Source organism: Leptonychotes weddellii, chromosome 10 (assembly GCF_054177405.1).
Source record: "Leptonychotes weddellii isolate Sample4059 chromosome 10, ASM5417740v2, whole genome shotgun sequence".
Classification (NCBI taxonomy): Eukaryota; Metazoa; Chordata; class Mammalia; order Carnivora; family Phocidae; genus Leptonychotes; species Leptonychotes weddellii.
The window spans coordinates 75,339,635-75,363,304 of NC_138378.1; the positions used below are offsets into that span (position 1 = coordinate 75,339,635).

The 23,670-nt window shown below is 43.8% G+C and overlaps 1 protein-coding gene across 27 annotated transcripts in view; it reads right to left on the minus strand.

The window, feature by feature from the left end:
- Nucleotides 1-23,670, minus strand: part of AAK1 (AP2 associated kinase 1) — a 170,988-nt gene that overhangs the window by 54,229 nt on the left and 93,089 nt on the right. For all 27 annotated transcript variants that reach the window (XM_081832055.1, XM_081832068.1, XM_081832067.1 and 24 more), the window contains exons 4-10: nt 21,359-21,467; nt 19,733-19,875; nt 10,247-10,368; nt 8,819-8,900; nt 8,185-8,317; nt 4,639-4,742; nt 2,613-2,692 (exon numbers count right to left, since the gene is read on the minus strand). In XM_081832055.1, the coding sequence (XP_081688181.1) occupies nt 2,613-2,692; nt 4,639-4,742; nt 8,185-8,317; nt 8,819-8,900; nt 10,247-10,368; nt 19,733-19,875; nt 21,359-21,467 (773 nt within the window). The remainder of the gene's footprint in view (nt 1-2,612; nt 2,693-4,638; nt 4,743-8,184; nt 8,318-8,818; nt 8,901-10,246; nt 10,369-19,732; nt 19,876-21,358; nt 21,468-23,670) is intronic.

Sequence of the window (23,670 nt, forward strand, 5' to 3'; positions counted from 1 at the left end):
CTTAAGGGTAACATCTTAGAGATAAAGGGATTTGGAGTCAAAGAAAACTATATTTGAGCCTGGTTCCTCACTAACTGTGTGATAATAGGTATGTCATTTTATCTCTTCTTGCTTTGGGTCATTTCTGTATGAAATGGAGAAAATAATGCATCATGAAGCAGATGTGAACATCAAATGCATCAATGACTGTGAAACCATTTTCATAAACTGTAGAGTGCTCAAAATGTTAGTTTGTATGGCCCTCAATATGCTGTGAAAAAATACAGACCTTGAAGCCAGGAGGTCTGGCTCTAAGTTGTCGCATCTATGTGCTTGTGGGCAAATCACTTAATGCACAGAATAGAGTATGGATGCTGGAATTCGGGTTTTTTTACTAACCACATATTGATTGATTACCTTGGGCCACTTACAACTCTGAGTCTGTTTCCTCATCTGTAAAATGAGAACAACAACAATGGCTCATAGATTTATTTCAAGAAAAAGAAAGTCATCTTATTTACAGAAAGAACCTTGTATGGTATCTGGTATACATGATGCCTCAACGAAGAGTGGTTACTTTAAAAACAGAGTTAGAAAGAGAAACTTACCTCTCGGGATTGGGGAGCAAATATGGTAACGCAAATGAAATCACTGTAAATTATAAACAGGACACCTTAGGCCCAAATCTCTTGGCTGTAAGGTCTGTGTATTCTTGCAGCATTATGGATCCATACAAACCAACAGCGTGGGCACTCTACAGTTTATAGAACAGTTTCACAGTCACCGATGTTCACAACTGCCTTATGATACAGGTATGATTTTCTTCATTTGACACAACACAGCACCACTTGGAATGGTACCAGTTATTGTCATTGTTATAAATGCGGGGGCTTTGTGGGAATGGATCCTTGCTTAGCTTCAGTACCTACTATATTTGGGTCTAGAGCAATATGGGGATAAACCCAAATACTCAGCTAATGAACTCAGCCCCAAAAGCAATTTCCAGAGGTGAGCATGGCAGACTTAGGTAAGAAACGGACTACAAAGTAACACCATGGATATAGTTTGCTAAGTCTGTGAAAAACAAAAGTCTCCTTTAACTTTTGGAGCCGCATCAGCATTTACATTTATTTCAGAAACATTTAAGAATGTTTAAAAATGGGGCGCCTGGGTGGCTCAGTTGGTTAAGCGACTGCCTTCGGCTCAGGTCATGATCCTGGAGTCCCGGGATCGAGTCCTGCATCGGGCTCCCTGCTCGGCGGGGAGTCTGCTTCTCCCTCTGACCCTCCTCCCTCTCATGCTCTCTGTCTCTCATTCTCTCTCTCTCAAATATAAATAAAATCTTTAAAAAAAAAAAAAAGAATGTTTAAAAAGGTAGAAATTATTTTACCACTCTATTAAAATTCACATAACCCGGGGCGCCTGGGTGGCTCAGTCATTAAGCGTCTGCCTTCGGCTCAGGTCATGATCCCAGGGTCTTGGGATCGAGCCCCGCATCGGGCTCCCAGCTCCGCGGGAAGCCTGCTTCTCCCTCTCCCACTGCCCCTGCTTGCGCTCCTGCTCTCGCTGTGTCTCTCTCTGTGTCAAATGAATAAATAAAATCTTAAAAAAAAAAAAATTCACATAACCCTATCTAGGGTACTTTGTTGATAGCTGGCGGCTAACGTTTCCTCGCCATGGGAACATGGGAGAAAAAGGAGGTATAAACATCTCTTCGACTACCCTCAGAATCTGCCACTTGGAAGCACGGCAGCCATGAGGCTGTGCCCCACAGACCTGCGGCTGGCGAGGGGTGCAAACACCACGTGCCCCAGGGGCTGTGCTCCTGAAATCCACTGCCATGCTCCTTCTGAGGCCATGCTTCCCACAGGCTGCTCTCAGCCTTTTACCCCCGCCACAGGGGGATTAAAGTCGGCCTGTTCCCGGGACACGGGAGCTGCTCTGGTAGCTGACTTCGGCTTGAGGATTCCCTGACACCTTTGGTGAACCTTCTTCCTTCAACTGTGTGGCAGTTTCTAGTCACTTCCACTCACTCTTCCTTCCTCACTCTGGGTTAGACTTACATCACCTTCTGATGGTTCTTCCAACCCTCCCTGGCTGTCTCCCTATTTTCTCTCACAGTCAAATAAAATTCTAGCTTCTTCAATCCTCTCTTGGCATCTGCTTCGGGGAAGACCCCATGTTCCATGGAATGTGATTAGCTAAGATCCACAAGCTCTTTTGCTGTTCATGGAGTCTGTGCCTTGACTGGCACTCTCCTGAGGTGGTCAGGGTCACAGACAGTGAGAAGGAATGGGAGGTGAAGGACTAGGGTGGTGAACCAGGCTACAGGAAGACCAGGACACCTGTTTAGGACATTCTTTTTAGCAATATTTAAAGTTGTCTGTTGCCTCTTCTCTGAATGCCCCTGCGCTTCTCCCCAAGCAAAAGAAACAGCTGTGGAGCTCTTCATTCTCTTTCAGATGTAGATTGCTGTGTTTCATTATATTCCTCCCTGCACTCCCTGGAAGAGACAGAGCTTGCTCTCCTGCTCTGTGCAGCCTCTGGCCACGGGAACCTAACAACCACCAGGGACCTTCTCCTACCACTACGGCCGCTGGCACGGGACCTGCGCACACTCGGGCAGTTCTTACCTGGCCTTTGGCTGGGTCTTTTTTGCAGCTGCCTCACTGGCTTTCACTGGCTCAGGAAGCTTTGCAGGAATGGGAGAGTTCTACAGAATTGAAAGGAAACCAAAAAAGGACATTGCAGATTGCTTTGTAAAAGTAATACCAGCATGACTGGGCTGATAGAAATACGTGTTGGGATCTCCCGGTGTGGCTTCCAGGCCCAGATGTCTACTAGAGGGAAGGGAAGTCAACCAAAGGTAGATCCCACCAGTCTCGGCCCCCCTCAGGAAGGTAGCATACCAGAGAAGAGGACAGAGCAGGCTGCATCCCATGCGCTCCTCCCCCGAGGCTCCCAACCTTCTGGACCCTTCACTTCCTACCACACAGCTTAGAGGTGGTGTTAAGAATGGAATGGGAGAGATGTCTGTAACCTGTATTACTATTTAAACTATCAGCTAAACCTTACAGAAGTCAGCACTGACTAGCAGCATGCCCAGCCGGGATTCATTCTGTCTTCTATCTTGAACACTGGGAGAAAACCATAGCCACGAACCATTTGGTTGCGGCGCCGGGGCCTCTCCAGTGTATGAGGCACCCCTAGACCCATGAGGCCAGTAGAACTCCTCCCACCTGGATTCTGCACGGGCCACCTGACACCAGCTCCGGCTCCGGAGGGAGCACTCCCGTCCCCAACCACAAGACAACTGCTTAGCACTGCTGAGTGAGTACCAAACGGCTTGAGACTTGTGAGCCTGACTTTCTAAAAACTAGTTACCAATCTGAATGCTTCCAATTATATTTCAGGTTACTTAACTTTATGAATGGGAAAGTGGGGCAGCAAAAGAAAAACATGGTCATGCTAGGTTCCTGTACAAGATTCCTCATTTTAATCTGGAAAGCTGACAAATGGAATACTAATAATAGTTTTACTAGTAACAGTAAATATTTAGGCTTTTAGGAGGGACCTCCCATTTCCTTCATGTTTCCAGGTGGGGAGAATTTTTGCTAGGATATCTCTCCTTGCTTCTCTTCCTCTCTCCAAGCATTCCTCTCCCAAGGGAGAAAGCGTAACTTACTTGACTGACAGGACTGGGAGAAAAAAGTGAGCTCGCCTGGCTGACCTCTCCTTTAAGGGAGAGCCTGTCTCTACAGAATCAGGTGCTCCCTGCTCAGTCATGTGGATCTAATGTTAGGGAGCCTGACTGGTCAAGCTACATTCTCTGATTCAACCTTATTAGTAATACAGCCAATATTCTGAGTTCCATCTGAATGATTCCCACATCTGATTCCAAATATAGGAGTGAAAGAGGAGTGTTATTTATCAATACCCTCAAGCTCCAACAGTGACATCAAAGTTCACTATTGGGAAAACTGGAAGACAATTTCAGATTGGAACTTATTTATTATGGCATCCATTAGTAAAATATTCAAGGGAGCTGGATCACACATGAAAAATATGCTAAGACTGTAAAAGGTCTGAAGTTTGAAAACTGTTGAGTGCAGAGCTTAGGATTACTAAATGTAGAAAACATTCCTATGGCCTGATGTGTGTAAGGAGGGTAGCGGAAAAGGAGTGTGAGTTATAGATGGCGGAGAGTAGAAGCAGAATCAAGAAAGCTCTGCTGCAATAAAGGAGAAAAGGGACAAGGGGCTTATGTTCCAGTAGGTATGGGGACAAATTCAGAGACCTGCCTCAGGAAGGCAGCCTGCCTTACCACCGCTAGGTAAATACAACAGGCTCATAGCTCTTAGTGAACTGTGGAAGTTAACAAGATAGTAGGTTGGTCAATCTTCACCCAAAGTGCTCAACTCAATCCCTAGGGATTTTTTTTGGGGGGGGAGGGGTGTAATTGCCTTAGTTTAATAATTAAATTCTATGGGAAAATTGGATTCTCTTTATAGTAATTGCTTCACAGTTAGCTTTGCTTGAATGCCCCCTACCACACAAAACAAGGGACATCTATATTCTTAAACAGCTGGTTCACGCCCCAGGAATTTTAAATGACAATTTGATAATGTTTACTTCCCCTAAAAAGCACCTTTCACATACCTGTACATTAGGAATTGGGCATTCTTTCTTGAGTAGTTTAAATGAGAAGTAGGACACCTGGTAAATATCCGGCCTTTTATCAGGGTCTGGTTCCAACATATACCCTAAGACAAACATATGTGAACATATTTAATAATACCCTAATACTTATTACATTAGCTAGGAAACATAATTTCTGTTACCAAATGTGGTTTTTTTTTTTTTCATTTTTATTTCTCATAAAATTCAAACAGTGTAATTAGCTCTTTTCCTCCCCTCTCAGAAATGGAAGCTCTAACTTCCCTAAAATTTTTTAATATGCACAAGAAAGTAACAAAGTTTCTGAACTGTAACAAAGATATCTGAAGTTCACATTCTGTGGCTTGTACAACAGGGACTCAAGCAATCTCTCATTATTAAAGTTACCACCTTTATATTCTGGTACCTAGGAAGTTACAGGCTTCTGGCTTCCTTATCTTGCTAAACAAATGATTATCCTTGAGACTTATAATCAAAACCTTTTTTTTTTTCTCCACTTTCTTTCTTTTTTTTTTTCTTTATTAATCTCTACCCCCAACATGGGGCTAGAACTCATGACCCTGAGGATCAATAGGCACATATACACCGACTGAGCCAGCCAAACACCCCTCAAAACTCAAATTTTAAGAACTGACTTATTATTCCTTTGTTGGAGATATTAGCTGGTTTCCATTCTAAAAGAAATTACAAAATGATAAATACATCTTTACTTTCACATAATCTATAGAACACTTATTTATTTCCAGATTCTTGACACTTCTGCCGTTTCCAAAGCTGGAAAAATCCCCAGGAAAAACATCTTTGTGAAGACACACAAACATACACATGCATACATACAAACAACAACGCAAGGCCTTACTGTTTAAGGAACCAAATGAATGGTCTGAACACTAAGTGTAGGAAAGACTGATGAGGCTACAGTCTTGTGAAGGCCTTGCAGAAGGTTTGGGGCGCCTGAGTGGCTCAGTTGGTTGAGCCTCCGACTCTTGATTTCCCCTCAGGTCATGATTTCAGGGCTGCAAGATCGAGCCCTGCATCAGACTCCTTGCTCAGCAGGGGCTCTGCTTGAGATTCTCTCTCCTTCTCCCTCTGCCTTCCCACCTCCCCCTCCCTGCCCAGCTCAAATAAATTAATTAACAAAAAAAAAAGAAGCAGGGTTTGGGTTGGTCCTTGAAGGCAAGAAAGAATTTAGTCAGTCAGGGGAAAGAGGAGAAAAAGATATTCTTGGTGGCGGAATAGTCTGGGCAAAAATGCACTTGGGCGAAAGGCAATGGAAGGCCCTGTTGTGAGGAAATGCAGGTGCCAGAAGGACAGAGCAGAGGTTTCCTTGTCGGAGAACACAGGGAAATAAGGCTGGGCGGGTGAGGTGGAACCAGAGTATGAAGGGTCTTAAATGCCATGCTAAGAAGCTGGGCCCTACTGTGGGACCACGGGCAAACCAGGAAGATTACCACAGGGACCTGACAGGGTGGCGCTGTGTAAGACCGATCTCACGGTGAGGCGGGGCTGGGCTGGGCTGACTGAAGGAGGAGAGGCTGGTGGCCACTCCACCCCTACAGGCACGCACCAGCTGAATGTGTATATACTATGGTGACAGTGATGAGAACAAGAGAATGTGATGGAGACAGGAGAGACTCCAAAGAAAGAGCACTGCTTAGAAAATGCCTGACTCTACTTTCTCTTGCGAGCCAGATCCAAAGAAAACCTTAAATTTCCATTATCCTGGCGTGAATGGTGACACCACTAATAGAAACCGAAAAAAGAGGGGAACTGTGTATTGGGAATAATTGGGCAAGGACAATAAATTTAATTTTAGATCTGTGACTCTAGGGTGACTGTGGGATCTTCAAGTAGTTTGTAAAGAAATAGGTCAGAGTTTGGGAAAGATGTCAGTGTCACAGAAATTCATAAAGAGTTGTTCTTCCTAATATGAATTTGCTGTACAAATGCTAAAAAGAAAATGTATTACCAAAAAATCCTACCATTCTAGCACCAGATCTGGCCATTTCCTATATATCCTTCCAATCTCACTTACATAGCTGCAGTTCTAGAACAGATATACAGTAGTCCTCCATATCCAGGGGGGACACGTTCAAAGACCCCCAGTAGATGCCTGAAACCGCAGATAGTACTGAATCCGATATATACTGTTTTCTCCTATACATACATACCTATGATAAAGCTCAATTTATAAATTAGGTATGGTATGAGATTAACTAACAATAATAATAAAACGGAGCAATTATAACAATATGCTACAATAAGAGTTATGTGAATGTGGTCTCTCTCTCTCAAAACATCTCATTATACTGTCCTCACCCTTTTTGTGATGATGCGAAAGCATAAAATGCCTATGTGATGAGATGTTGTGAGGGAATGACACAGGCATGGTGACATAACGTTAGGCTACTATTGACCTTCTGACTATACATCAGAAGTAGGATTGTCTGCTTCCCACTGCGGTCAACTGTGGGTAACTAAAACCGCAGAAAGCAAACCCACGGATAAGGAGGGACTACTCTAATGCTTTACCTCTGAAAACAATCCAGCAACCATTAAAGGCCATACTCCCATTTCTTTTAATACCACCACCCCCCCTTTTTGGCTCATAAACAGAAGAAGTGGATTGATAAAATTGGCCCAGTGGAATCTAAAAGCTATAACGATGTTACCTTGGGTAAGTTACGTATATTTTCTCAGCTTCAGCTTCCTCATTTGTATCATGGGGGTAATTATATTTACTATATAAGATTTTAAGAATTAAATAAGGTACAAGTAGGCCCTCAACAAATGTCAGATGCTCCACCCATATCTGCTTCTGTTTTTTTCAATGCAACCCCAACCAGGACCCAAAAAACTATCCCAGGACTTATAACCCATAATGGTTAAAATTTAGATGCTAAATCCCTTGACCAATGTGAAAAGATGATAAAATATCTCTGTTTCACATTTTGGTACAAGGGCTTGTGCAAAGATTATTGGTTCTACCATCTGGTTAATGAACTGACACATATGCTTGCTAGGATGCTGCAAAAGAGTGGGGAATCTTAAAAAACATTTTAAACCAAGCACTGAGTTTAAATGCTTGTTATCAAAATCCAGTGATTAACCTAAAGAGAGAAAAAACCTTGTTCCACAGAGTTATACAGTCTTAATTATGTATTCACTCCAGCCAACGCATGGCAATCATTTCAATTTGAGTTGCTTCCAGTTTTGCAAAGATGAATTTTTTATCACTTGATAGGAGTCAGCTGGACTCTTTCATACTGCTTGCAACAGAACAGAGCAGTACTGTACTGTTCAAAGCACAGTTAGGATTTCTGCTCAAGTGCAAAAGAGCTTAGATTTCTAGCAAAAAGGCCTACGACTCTAACTAGATACCGTTATTCATCTTTGAGTGACCAACCATTACCAGTTGACTTATCTTTGCATCCAACCCATCACTCCTGTGATCCAGTCCCTCTGTCCCCCAATTCATTCCTGGAGATTAGAGATAAAAATATGAAACTAGAAACTTGAAATACTTACTAATTAGGCAGTGCATGTCTTGGGAATATCGAGAGTTATCAGGAATTGTGAAGTTTCCATCACAAATTGCCACCTGACTCTCTCCAAATGGCAAGGTGAAGTAGCATAATTTATACAACAAACATCCAAGAGCCTAAAAAAATAAAGCAGATTGCTACGAGTGGTTTATTTACCATAACTGCCAATGGGTCTGAGAGATATTGGCATCATCCACATTTATGAGCAGATATAAAAACTCTGTACTATTAACCTATTAGAAACTTGAATTTAGAACTCAACACCACTATTTAGCTGCTGACATACATTATTTCTACCATCATTACCAAATTGTGCTCCAATAAGGAACAAGCATTTCAGCTATTTTATTCTTAAGAACTCGTAATGCATGTATGAAAACCACCTAAATAATGGGCAGGTCACCTGAATAATTTTCACAGAACTCTAAAGTCATTTCCTTTGACATGCTTCACGAGGCAGTGGCTGGTCACGTGGAGTGAAGAATAACCCTGAGGGTTAGGTAGACAGTGACATGGTACAGTGGCCACACTCACTATGGCACTTTCTGCATTAAACTTGGGAATTTACGGTCAAGACTGCTGGTAGCTGAGGTGCGGATAGCTTAGTTGACACCTACCCAAATGTCTGCCTTCGTAGTGATGATTTTGCCACTGTACAGGTTGACCATTTCTGGTGCTCGATAGGACAGCGTTGTGTATCTACAATCAAGAGATTTGTTTTTTGTTAAATATGTCAAAGCTATAATTAAAAACCAGGGGTAGCAGAAATACTTTTTAAATACATATATATTAAATTTAAAAAGTCTAGTTCCCTGGGAGCAATCCGCAGAAGAGAGTATGAAATATTAGTGCAGATAAAATGGAAAGCTATCCTTGGTACACACCCACGGCCCTCTAGAAGCAGTCCTTCCATCTGAGGGCACGTGGAGACCCAGACACTGAGGCACTTCAATCAACACCAAAAGCAACTTTTCTTGGGTCCTCCAATGATAAAATCTTCTGCAAATCCTCGTTGTCTGATAGTATATTTATATTTTCTGATTTGTTCTTAAAAACAGTAATTCCCTTAAATGTGGCTCAACTCAGATATGTAATACTGGCTGAGACCCTGGAGGAGGGCAGAAAGTGGGCCCTGGCTGGGGTGGGAGGTGGCTGGCTGGTCTCTGCTGCTGGAAGAGGGATGAAGCAACAGTCTTCCTCTTATCTCTGGCTCAAGGAAAGATGGTATAAGCTCAGCTTCAAAGTGAGTGTCTTGATGTTACCAAGCATGTGACCTATGCTGCTCAAGCCTCTAAAGCCCAGAGGGCACTATGGTTTAGCTGTCCACCAGCACCGTGGACCAGAAGTCTTTCCGCCCCAGCTTGGCTGCCAGGGGTGATGCAGGAAAGGAGACTGAGGATCAGGATAGAGGTGTGCATACCAGACTGCTGGTTTATTAGTAGTATCAGTGAGTGTTGTTGCCTGTGAAAAATCCAGCACTCTGGACAAGAGGGGAAAAATGGGTCAGGTTCTTACTGGAGCCAGAAATCTAAAGAGGCTTTTTCTCATCGAAGTCAGCAAGTCAGTATCTGTAGAGACTTCATAGCCCTACTTACCATTAATTCCGCTAGACTGGTGAGCTCCTTATGAGCAAGAAGGAGTGCACAGCAATGTAGGGTTCGGTGAAAAGCACATCCAGCTGACTGATAATGTCACAGATGCTGTGATTACACTTAAAAACATCACCGTCCCTCTACAGTCTGTGCACCCTTCAGCTTTTTAAGAGCTATGTGACGTAAGTCAAAATATCTATGTACAGTGATCACTGGACCATTGATAAAATGCTATATGATTCCTTCATTTTACTCTACTGATCAATGCTTGTGGACCCCTTCCACATTCTCCACTTGAAATCAAACAACCCAACTGCCAACATGATGTTCTGTGACAAGAGGCACCACGACTAGCACCATGGTCTTCCCACCCTGACCTTCTCATCCATAAGCTGAAAGTACGGTTGCTGATCTGGTCATGGACAAAACTCCAAGAAAGGAGGAAATGCTTACTTCTTAATCTCATCTTCTACTGCATTGACTCCCTCAGTTTGTGGATTCTGAAATTTGTTGGTGGCGCTTCCAAAGTCACACAGGACGTAGTGGCCTCGGTCATGCAAGAGGATATTTTCAACCTGAAAAACATTCCCCAACCACCCATTCCAAGATATTATTTAGTAATGCATATGAAAATTTCGTTCATAGTTATATAACTATTTTATTGCTGATAATCCCATTAATATGCACAGGAAAGTTACTCCCCTCCAAGTATCTCAACAGGGGTCATCCCAAGTGAAGAAAAAGCAAAGCACAGTAACAGGGTGAAATGAGAGTAGAGGGGGCAAATAGAGGAATTCCACAATGGGAAGCAAGAGTCCCATTTTCCTAGATTTCCAGCCACATTTCTCACCTCTGCAGAAATAGTCCTAATACTTTCAAGCCTCTGTATCTTTTCTCATGTTCTTCTTTCAGTCTAGAATGTTCTCTGTGACCCCCAACTCCTTACCCAACTATCAATATCCCATTCATCTGTCAAACTCCAGTTCAAATGGCACCTCTTCTTTGAAGCCTTCCTCAAGGACCCACCGAGGCAAATGTCACTCCCTCCCACAAGGCCTGTGGGCAAATGTGCAGTTTTCCTATTAAAGTATTATCTTTTTATAGATGAATTCTTTGGACAGTGAGTTAGCAGTTACAGGTAGAAGAGGGCTTACAAATACCAGAACCTACAGAAATCTCTGGTATCAAAGGACTACGCCAATGAAAGAATAACTCCAAAACGGTGGGCACTTCTGCACTCAAGATGTAGTAAGTAATTGTTGGTATAGGTGAACTGAGCTGACTGGTGTGTTGGAGGACAGACCTGGCTACACGTGGGCAGTAAAATGGCAGCCAGAAAATCTTGTTAGGCCAGTAAGCCTGTAGTCTCCATTGTCTTTTTTTTTTTTTTAAAGATTTTATTTTTATTTATTTGAGACAGAGAGAATGAGAGACAGAGAGCATGAGAGGGAGGAGGGTCAGAGGGAGAAGCAGACTCCCCGCCGAGCAGGGAGCCCGATGCGGGACTCGATCCCAGGACTCCAGGATCATGACCTGAGCTGAAGGCAGTCGCTTAACCAACTGAGCCACCCAGGCGCCCTCTCCATTGTCTTTTGTCGTCAGTCTTCCAAAGACTGATCATCTTTGGAAAACAAAGGCAAGAGTAGACTACAAGCTCCTTCAACACAAGCACCATCTCTTAATCCTATTTGTAGTCTTCTCTACCAGGGCCTAATATAGTGGTTGCTACAGAAAATATTTGTTGAATGGAATAAGTTAAAAAACAGAAACACACTTAACACTGTGTTTGTGTGTGTGTCCATCTGTCAGAAGCGAGATAGGAGCCACCAAATGCCCAGGCCCTACTACTACTACTGATTCTAAAAAAAAAAAAAAAAAAATCTGGTCAGTTGTGAAAGTCCCTTGTTCCTATACTTGTTTCTACACTTGCTTTAGTTCTTCTGAAAATTATATTATATATTACAAAAATGTTTATTGTATAGTCTGTATCAGCTAAATCTAATACCTAAAGCCTTTGCTGCAAACTGATTCTTTCGTTTATTGTTTCTTACTCCTACTGAGTCTCACACATGATGTTGTTATCAGGGGTTTTGTTATTATTGCTGTTAACTCATGTTCCTTGGAATTCATCTGTGGGAAGCCTTTGAGGCCTGAGTTTAAAATCTATTTTTCTTCCAGAGAGGATACGCTTTTGCACCTGGGGCACTATTAACCTATAATCATTTTAATCTAGAATTTTGACCTTGGGATTTTTAAGCACATAGGCAGGGTGAACTATGGCTATCAACTCGAGTGGATATGTTCTTACTCCCCAGAGACAAGGCTGAGGCAAGCAAATATTTCTACTATCTACAGCTTTCTATAAAGCTCATCAGTTTAACCTATTTACACAAAGTGACACAGTCAAGCTATCCTGAACATATACTCACTTGAGGAATCTAAAATAATTCCAACAAAGCAATACTAATATTTCCAATCTAATTTAGAGGTTATAGAGAGATCAGCTACTATTTACTGAGCTTTTACTATTATGAGTATTACTGTACTCAGCACTTTACATGGATTACCCTCATAATAATATAATAATATCCCTGTTTTACAGATGCAGAGGGTGAGGCTCACAGTGATGAAGCTGGGAAGTAAACCTAGGCAATTTAACTCTAGAGAAAGACAGGTAATAAATTACCTTTCTGCCGGGGCAGGAAGCAAATTAGAAGCAGAGCATTACTCAAGGTCCCCTGCCATAATCCTCCAACCGTGGTGTGATGAGTATGCCCAGCGTACTGGATACAAGCTTAAGGGCAGGGCTGCCTTCGTCCTTTATGTTCAGAAATGCCCCATAGTAGGAATCTAGTCGATGCGGAACCAGGTGTCTAATTACTAGCCAGGCTGCTTTGCTCAGTGTCTCTTAAGCACTCCCTGCATCACCTGCTTCGTCCTTTTATTCAGTTGCTCCACTTGTCAAATCTTAGCCATTCTACTAGGCCTCACTCGTGTCATAAATCCTCAGTAAAATCTTCCAAGGCCACCCTATAAAATCTGTAGAACTTACCGTCCGTGAGGGGCTGGCCAAGTAAGACCTTCAGACCAAAGCAAGCCATGCCCTTTCGTCACTTACCCTCTAGTCTACGGCTCCTGCTTTTGAGCTCCGATGGCAGAGCCAAGCTGTTGTGACAGGGACTATATGGCTGACACGCCTAAAATATTTACTGTCTGGTCCTTTGCAGAAAAGTCCGTCAGCCTCTGGTCTATAATTATACTACGCCCGTGCGTGTCCTGCAATAGCCAGTCCGGTATTTCACACGACACGTACCCCTCGATCCCTTATCCAGTGTCAGCAGCAATCGTCCTCCCCGGCCTCATGTGAAACCATGTGTCACCTACTGTACGTGCATAGCCCCTTCCCCAATTAGTGTCTATACCTCTGACGCTAGAATGTATAATCTAAAAAGCTGAAAAGTTAATTCACTTCAAAACACAAACAAGGTAGTTCCAGGGACCAAAATCACTGGGTTGGGGGGAGGAGGCAAACCAAGTAGACAAAGACTGAATAATGATGAGGCACATAAGGGTTTCTGTTTTGTTTTTATCCCCCCCACCTTAAAAACTAGGTTTGTATTTCTGGTCAGTTCCAGAGTGGCAGAACTCAGCAGATACTCAGTTGATACTCTATCAGCCTGGTCCCCATCTCAGCTTACCTCCTTCCCATAAAGATAACATTGTACAAAACTGTATTTGCAGGAAAAAAAAATAGTTAAAAATGAAGGGTGTGTACAAAAGTGGACACAAAGCCAGAACTATCAATGTAGGGGAAAGCCTTATCAATATCAAAGAAATGCTAATGCAGGTAAGAACCAGAAGCCCTGCTCACACAGCTCTGTGAGTTTGCTGGGAGAGTCACAAGGTTGTGAAGGTGAACTCGCTTGGCAGGGGCCACCCCAGCAGCTGCCGCACCCTCTGCGCCTTCTCAGTCTGACCCGGAGACTTGGGACACCTGTGGAAACCTCCAAGATCAAGCTGGCCGCTGCCCTTTGTCACCACCGCCGCCACCATCAACAACACACTTGACACGGGGCCTGGCATGCGACAACCACACTGGACTTGGAGGTCACAGGACCTCAGGGACTATTCACATGTCTGACCTCGGAGAAACCTTTAAAGCTCTTCGGTCTTGTTTCTCTTCTGCAAAGTAAAGCTAATAGTATTTCTATCACTGCTGTTATGAAGCAAGTAAGAGAATGTATGTGAAAGCAAACTATAAATCTCCCTATATAAACCTAAGAAGTTATGACCATTCATTTAATAGAGAAACACCCACATTCGAACTCCTAATATATGCCAAAGAGGTTCTGGGGATAAGGCTGTGAACAAATCAAGGTTCATCTGCTCACAGAGCTGAGTCCAGTGGAAAGAAAGTAGGTGTAAATGCCAGGTGGTGATAAATGTTATGGGAAAAAAACCCAACAAGTTAAACACATGTGAAGTGAAGAGGGACGCTATTGCAAATAGCACAGTTGGAAAGGTCACTGTGATGAGGTGAGCAGAGACCCAAATGGAGGGAGCAGGCGTGGACCACCTGGGGGAGGAGGTGGCTCTCACAGGACAGGCAGCAGGAGGGCACTGAGATGGCAGCAGGCTTGAGGCATCTGAGACAGAGAGGCCACCACTGTGCTGGGCTGGTGCTGCAAAGGACACTGAAGACACAAGGGCTGGACATTCTCTGGACTAGTGCCCTTATGAATGCGGAGACCAGATTGGGTGGCTCAGTCGGTTGGGCGTCTGCCTTCGGCTCAGGTCATGATCTCAGGGTCCTGGGACTGAGCCCCGCATCGGGCTCCCTGCTCAGCGGGAGTCTGCTTCTCCCTCTCCCTCTGCCCCTCTCTCTGCTCAAGCTCTCTGTCTCTCAAAAAACAAAACAAAACAAAACAAAAAACCAAATGAATCCTTTAAAAAAAAAAATGGTATCAGCAACTAACAGCACTCACTATGAGCCAGATGCTGCCCCCTGCACTTTTACCTACAGTAGTTCATGAAATTCTTACAAAGCCTTATTGCCCCCACTTAAGAGATGAGAAAACAGAGTCCAGTTACCTAATGTGCCTGAGGTCACAAGGCTGGTAGGGCAGGATGTGGGCTTGGGCTGCTTGACCGCTGAGGCTACCCCCTCCCCACGGCACTGATGGGCATTATGCAGTTACTATGGAATGTGGGCAGCTCAGACGGGGGACCGCGAAGGGAGCAGGAAAGAGGACCAGAGCAGCTGACAGATGGCAGACTGGGGAAGGTCCCCTTGGGAGCCACTCAGCAGCAGATAAAAAGAGTATTTGAGGAAGGTTAGCCAGTGACAGAGGAGAAGGAGGAAAGCGAGAGCAGGTGCAATCGTCCAGGGGGAAGGTGACTAAGGTCAGGGCTAGAGTAGGGCCCAGAGGGATTAAGTGAGACTAGGAAGGTAGAGAACCAACTGGACCTTCATTCATCATCTTCTGGAAGCTCCAGAGAATTTACAGGGTGACTTTGTTTTTGGCAAAGTCCTTTAGGATGTTACCCCTGCTTACAATCCTACAGTCTTCCAGCTCTTTGAGAGTTTAATGCTGCTGACCTTACTTCCCAACCTACTGGCTTAAGAGGGTTATTAAAGTCGTCACTCCCAAACTCTGCTCATAGCTTTAGCTAAAAGGTCTGGAAAGCCACCTCCTACTGACCCTTCATCTTGACATTATCCCAAACAGAGATGGCATTCGGGCATTTCAGTCACAGAATTTATTACTACTAGAAATTCTGAGGATAAGGTAAATGAAGGTTTTCAAACTTACAATTCTAAAAACGGGACAAGAATCTTCATCCTATTGTACTTTGTGAAATCAAAATCTCTTTTCTGACAAAAGAGGAGACATTCATGACTTTTTCAATCTGAATGCAGTTATTAAATCTTAACCCTTTCTTCCCCTTTCTTAAGTACCTGAACAAACAGCACGGTGTAAGAGAGCAAAACCAACCAAACAAAAACCAAAATGGGAGTAAAAATCTGTGGCCTTTGCTCTGGTTTGATCACAGAATTAGCTGTGCAGGTCACAGCCTTTCTGGGCAGAGGTTTCCTCACTGGTAAAAGGAGAGGGCTGGCTCAGGTGACCTTCCCAGCTCTATGACCCCATGATCTGCAATGATCTCTTTCTTTCCTCAGAGAGATAAAAATGAAAACAAACCAAAACAGGGAAGTGATGAAAATGTTAAAATAATGTATTAGAGGAAAGACCTCCAATGAAGAACAGAACTTCTGTCCTGGTTATTTTTAGAACATACGCTGCTTAAAGACAGGGACTGCTTTCAACTTATTTCCTACACAGAATTTGAAAGAAAGACGGCACACGTGGGGGGCAGGGCAAGAGGGGGCTTCCCTCAGTTCTGCATGAACAATGGACCCCCACACAGGGCGGCACTGGCCCCACGAGGGGATCCACGGCTGGCCTGGCCTGCCACATCTTTCATGTCCTACCGACTTTTATTCACGGTGGCGCCACCTCACCAGATGTAAGTCCCGCTCAGAGAAGCACCTAAAGACCAGCCACCAGCACTCTGTCTGGCCAACAGGGGAATAAAGAACTTCGTGGCCCTGGCTACTGCTGGCACTGTGGTGGCTGGATATGGAGCTCAGAGTGTCTGAGACTACGGGATGGCAAACAGGGAGGTACACAGGGACTTTGCAGTTGGGCCTCAGGAGGCTGGCAGTGTGGCAGGCAAAGGGGACTGCCTGCCACGCACATATGAGCAGAAACCAACAAAAGCTCACTTGCTAACGAAAGCAGCTAGATGGCACAGCGTGGAGGGTATGTGGATTTTGGCAAAGCTTCCATCAAAACAACCAGGAGTTGACTAAAATCAACAGTGGCAGGACTCTTCTGGAACAATTACAATCGAGGCCTCCTCCCAGGGGCCCCCTATTCACATACAACTATTTCCAAGGTAGAGGAGAAATGGCAACAGTCTCCTGAACCACTACCGGCAAGCCGGCTGCTTGCCTGATGGTCTCCACTACGGATTAAGACACAACTACAGTGGTGCCTGGGTGGCTCAGTCGCTAAGCGTCTGCCTTCGGCTCAGGTCCTGATCCCAGGGTCCTGGGATCGAGCCCCGCATCGGGCTCCCTGCTCAGCGGGAAGCCTGTTTCTCCCTCTAACTCTCCCCCTGCTTGTGTTCCCTCTCTCGCTGTGTCTCTGTCAAATAAATAAATAAAATCTTAAAAAAAAAAAAAAAAAAAAGACACAACTACAGAGTCCAACACTGTGTTGCCAGCACTGTGCCGACTCTCTGGAGCACCGAGGAGGGTGGAGGGGTACAGGGCTCGGGGGCAAGCTGGGGAACAGAACACGGCAGCCTTTCCTCACTCCTGCTCTGGCCTCTCCTCCGATTCCGCTCTGGCCATGTTCCTCCGCTAAAATATCTCAGGGACTGTTCAGTGCAGTGAAGAAAGCGTCTGGGGCTCCCACTGCCGGAGCCCAAGCTCTGTCCTCCTCCCTGTCCCCGGGCTAGACCTGGAGTTCCGCTCTGGACTTCAGGCTCCTCACAGCAGCGCTGGGAGCACCACAGGTCACTGATATGCTGGGAATATGTAAATTAGGTAGGTATCATCGACAGGTCTGCAATGACTCATCACCGAGGCCTCATTTAATCCAGTTAAAATAAAGGAAGATTTTGTTTAAGAACATGGGAATAGCACTCTCTACAAGGATGCTCAGTGGTCATCTCTGCCTCCTCCCCTTGCCCTTACCTCCATGCCCCCTCAGGCACTTAAGCACGCTCTGAAGCCTCCTTGTTCCCTTCTCTAGGAAGCCCTCGGGCTCTGCTCTCTATCTAAAATGCCCTTCATCCTGTCTGTGACCACCCATACATATCCCACCAGCCTGTGAAGTCCCACTACTCCAGAAGATTCCAACCTCCATTACCTGGTCCCACTATCTGACCATACATTAAGCAGCTTGATTCTCTGCTGTTCAGCACTTTGTTCTAGAACTTTCATACTTCACCTGTCACTGTTGCAAGTCTGAACATTTCATTTATATCCTCTCACCAACACTTAAACATCTTGGGGGTAGGAACCATATTATACCTGTACCACCTCCACAGAATTATGTACTTGTACTATGCTAGACTTGTAATAATTACTGAAATGTATTCTCCCTTTTCTACTCAGAAAAAGGGCTGACTGCAGAGGGACACTGGAGAAGCTATTTAAGGCTTTTGAAGGTATGTACTATCTTCCCATCAGCGAATGGCTTCAGTACAGAAATGCCAATATGTATGTACCACTTTACACCGACTGGGATGGCTAAAATGAAAAAGGACAAGAAGGGCTGGTGAGGATGTGGAGAAATTGGAACCCTCATATATTGTTGGTGGGATGTAATATAGTACAGCCACTCTGGAAAATAGTTTGGCAGTTCCTCCAAAAGTTAACTGTAGTTACCACATGACCCAACAATTCCACCCCTAGATGTACACACAAGAGAACTGAAAACATATACCCACTTCAGACTAGTACACGGATGTTCACAGTAGTCTTTTCATACTATCCGAAGTAGAAACAATTCAAATGTCCATCAACTGATGACTAGATAAACAAAATGTGGTCTCTCCACACTAGGACTATCATGCCATGAAACGGAATGAGGTCCTGCTACATACCGCAACACAGATGAACCCTGATACCATTATTAGGTGAAAGAAGTCAGATACAAGAGGCCACTTATTCTGTGAGCCATTTATATGAAATGCACAGACCAGGCAACAGAAAGCAGATTGGCGGTTGCCTGGGGCTGGGGTGAGGTGGGAATGAAGAGTGATTGCTGATGGATACAGGGTTTCCTTTCAGGAGATAAAATGCTTTGGAATTAGACAGTGGAGATGGTTGTAAAGCCTTGTAAATTTGGGGAAAGCCATTGAATTGTATACTTTAAGAGGGTGAATTTTATGGTTATGAATTATATCTCCATTTTTTAAAAAGCTAAAAGAAACAAACAAAAACCTCGACACAGAAATGCTAGTAGGCTGCTACGATCCTCAAACTTTAGAACATACAAAACCCACGTGGGGTGATGATTAAGCTATGGATTCCTGGGCTTCCCTGACACCGCCACAAAAGTTACGGCTTGACAGATTCCATGTGGAATCCGGTAGCCTACATTTAATCAGCACACCAGGGGATGCGGATCCAAGTTACTAGCCTCGAAGCAGGTTTCTCAAAACACAGTTACTTAAAGAAACTGTAATTTAGAATCAGAAGAGCACATTCGGGTCCTGCTCCTTCCTGGTTTTATGACCTTAGTCAAGTCATGTAACCTTTCTACTCCTGAGTTTCCCTAACTATAAATGTAAAGAAGAACATCTTCCTCCAAGAGACAGTGTGTGTCAAGTGTCTAGTAGGGTACGTGGCATATAGTTGGTGTGCCATACATGTTGGTGAATCCTAACCAGGTGCCAAGTCCATTCGACAAACACTGTCAAGTGACTGTATAATAGGAAAGGCCCAGGACAAGAAGACAGTGATTAACAGAACAAATTTTTAAAATAATCACTTACTGGATTTTGCAAAATATGAAGCAGACGTTAAAAACCAAGCATCGCTGTTTGCAACCATTTAAATTAGTGTATCATTTTCCATACCCCTGACAAAGTAAATTTGGGACTACATCAGGAAAAGCAAAAACAACATGTATTCAGGCATTTGATGATTATAAAGAATTTCTAAAGGCTACTTAAGTAATAAAAGCAATACCTGTACCGTACTTTCTTTTTTTTCTTTGTGTCTTCTCTCGCCAAGCAGAATGTAAGAAATGTCAGGTCACCACGCCTGTTCTCTTACATCCCCAAAGTGTCTCCCCCGTTCCCGGGGCAGATAGGAAATCCTCTGTAGGAATGTACTTAATGAAACAGTGCGGCCTTTACCTTCAGGTCACGGTGGATAATAGGAGTTTTGCACTGATGCAGGCGGGCAACAGCTTCGCAGGTATCACAAAATATCTGAAGCACTTCATTCTCCGTAAAACCTGTTTGCAGGCGCTGGTTCATCAGGTTGACCACCTGGCCTCCTGCAAGGGGGCACAGAACAAGCGAGAGGTTAGCAACATTCAGACTCACTACTTACCCAAGACAATGAATGGCTGTCCACAGAGGAGCAACCTGGACAGAGGTCACTGGCTGAGCCACGACTGCAACCCAAGTGTCTTGGTTCCCAGACCCAGATTCATCTTCTTACAATCCAGGTCCTTCTCTAATGCATCAAAACCAGTTTACTTTATGAAGTACTCCAGACGTGGGCTGCCTTTGTGACATCTTCAAGATCAGTAGAACTGACAATCTGGTCTTGCTATAGCCGCTTGGTTACACTGTCCCCGTTTGTATGAGACAAGGCCACAGGTTCAACCTGCCACATCTTTTAGTAAGAATCAGACTGCACAATAGACCCCAGGAGCAGGAAGAAGACAGCTTTATAGTCTGTACTTTAGGAATGGCTCGGTTTCTCTGGCTTCACTCACTACTTGCTGCCGAGGATGTAGAAATGCTACACCAATATTTCATCTCCAGGACCAAAAGACTGAGGACCTCACTTACACAAAATTATCCAGATCCCCAGATGCTCCCACTGCCTTGTCTCGAAACATTTTACCGTGCAAAAAGGAATGGACAGGAGGAAACAAACTGTCAAGTTCAAATTTGGTAGTGTCTTATAAAATCAGCTTAAGAGTTGTTACAGAGTAGGCTGAAATTACTGGTTAACATCATATTTTGGGGATTAACAACATATTTAATTTATGGACAGTATCTTTAAAGGCAAGGAAAATGTCAGTGGAAGTAAGGGTGATTATAAAACAGGGCACCAAACAGTGAGGCAGTGACCCAAGCTTGTAAGTGGCAGTTGCTTAGGCCAAAAAAGTCAAACCTCCAAACTGGTTGTGTGAAATGCAGTCAGCTCTGAATCAAGTCATGCTACAGTCTGTATTTCCCAAGATAAATGTTGCTTGAAACTCCAAGCTTTCAACTATTTAACTCCACTGTTCACAGCAGCATCGTTTGAATATAGCCTTACTGGAAATTACAGCTCGAAAGCAAGGAGAGGAAAGGTCATTTCCATTAGACGAAAAGGATTATTTTCCCCTATAACACAAGGATGGAGGTGTGGGTGGAGAAGAGAACACATGAGGGAGGGAGTGGGGAGGCTGAATCGTTTCTTCGGTCCATCTGGAGTTGGGTCTTTATTATGTGCCTTCATCGCTTGTTTTAAAGCATCACAAATAACACATTCATTCTCACCCTCATCCATTCTCATTCATATACAAGCACCAAACCTTCCTAAAGCTAACAAAAGGGGAGTTTTGTATTATCTACCACTTCAAATTGTTTGCCGTAGTAAGAATAACCAAGAGGTGAGAGCAGGCTCTGTATCTTTCTTTGCACATCTTTAAAAATAGAACAACATACATTAGGGCACAATGCACATTAATTGAAATGAGCCCCATGCCCTTGACAAAGTGCCAGAGCAACGGGAGCTCAAGGTGTGGGTCATATACTTACCCCTACAGAAGTCCATCAGAATGAGCACTTCCCATACATCACCACTGCTCACATTGTTGATACTGGAGTCAATGTAACCGACAATGTTCTTGTGCCCCGAAAGGTCTCTCTATAAAGAAGAGTTGAGAAATATAGTATGAGATACAGATACCAATAGAGACAGAATGAGCCCGTTGGTTCCATTAGCACAGATAATTTAAATGCAGATGACCTTAACCGCAATGAGAGGTAAGATTGAAGAGGGGGGTCAAGAGCAGGTTTCCAGTGGTCTCTGAGATTCATGGCCAGATCTTCAGTAAATGCTTCTACAATCCTACTAAACCACAGCACTCGCCTGAACAAGATTCTGGAACCTGATGCACACAGGCTGCCTGCTTGTTCGCTCCATCAGTGCTCCATGTAAGCCAGGAGCAAAGGCGCCCATCTCCAGAAGTACTGCAGAGAGTGTGAGCCAGACAGTATGAAGTATTTAAACGTGTGAATTTTTAATTCAGAAAAATGAAACTGGTGGGGTTTTTCCCTGGTTGTAGATACACAAGTGAATTCAACATGACTTTTAAATTGTTTGTACTGTTTTTCTCCCTTTAGGAAATATGTGAAAAGAACAACTGCTTTACAAAGTTTTGAACAGACTACAGTGGCATCCAGACCTAAACATTTTGCTCATAATTAAGCCTTTCAAGCCAACCAAATGGAATATAAGACGGGTCATGTTTCCAGCTCTCTGGTTGGAACTGCATATGCTCTCTCAGGGCTGCTTATGGAATTCACTTAGTCAACAAATGTACATTAAGCACTTCCTATGTGTCAGGACCCATTTAGGCCCTAGAAGTTGCCTCACACCTTGGTATAGTTATTTCAACATCCATAGAGGCAAATCTTTGTAATGATGATGTTTAAAATCCAATGTCATCAAGAAGTAAGTTGGGGAAAGAAAAAGTGAGCAAGCTGGGTAAAAGGATTTTTGCACAAATACAAGATTTTAAAAAAAACTCGTTTTAATAAATTGTTTTACTTTTGTTTTAAAAAAGGGGAGGGGAGTGGAAACATAAGTGGTTCTGAGTCACCAGACAAACATGACAGTTCAGGCCATAAAAACAGTAACTACCTCTACACAAACTAGAGATTTGGCTGCTTAGAGTGACATATAAAGTCTCTTTTAATCTGAAATTATATACCAAAACAAGAAGAAATCTCATAGTATCAAAAGAATATACCTGAACCCTGAGCATCAAAGTTAAAATTCATTAGAACTTTCCTGTGAGGGAGGGAGTAAGAATGACTATTGCTTCAGAAAGGTAGACAAAAATAAAAATGTGACCACTGGAGCTGACAGTGGGAAGTCAATGGAGCCCTATGCAAGAACAGTTTCAGAGAAGGGATGAGATGGGGGGGTGGGGGGAGGGGAGAAATGGACTTGCAAAGAGTTGAGCACATAGAGCTGGCGACTACAGATGAGTCTTCTGGAACATTCTGTGCTCCAGAGAGGAACAGCATTGCCAGAAGGAATTAATTCTCAGGATGAGAGAGGCCTGAGCATGGGAGAGTGGAAGGAGCCAGGAGCAGAAACCTTCAGCATACAGGAGAGGACGAAGGTTAACTGATGGAACCTAGTCCTGCAGGAAGAGAAGGCGGGGACTGGTCTTAGAAAGAGGAGCCGGAAGGAAATGAGGATGGATATGCATATTGGTTTACAGCTGGAGAAAGGGAACTTCAGTGAGTTCAGTTCTATTGTTCTGTTTCTGGTAGAGAGCAAGACCATGTTTGCAGTATAAGGGAATGAGAAAGAAGCTTGATGAGAGAAATAAAAGGCTTAGAGCAACTACTTTGGATAACAAACAAAGGAGATGATGAGGCAGAAAAAGCAGTCTCTCGAGTTCTGCACAACAGAACGTGATTTCAGGGTTCACGTCGCAGAGGCCCGTTCTTCCCCCTGCTTTTTACTCTCATCACCAACTCTTCAAAAACTTGATTTCATTTACACAGTCGAGGAAGGAGGAAGAACTGGAGAGGAGTTCTTGAAGCCAAAATAGAGCAGAAGATCATGTTCTCCAAATGTTCACAGGCGGAATGAAAGACTAATGTTTCCACATTAGTAATCTGTCTACATTTAACCGTTTAAAAAAGAATCAGCAATGCTACCTCTGATTTGTCTCACCCCAAGAGGAATAATAAAGAATCAGGATGGGAAAAAAAGCATTTGACAGAGCCAAGAGGTCAAGAGCTATTAGAGGACCCAAACTGGATAATTAACATCTGCAGATGGCATCCTACAACAGTTGCCAAGCTGTTTGCTGATCAGTTCAAGTCCA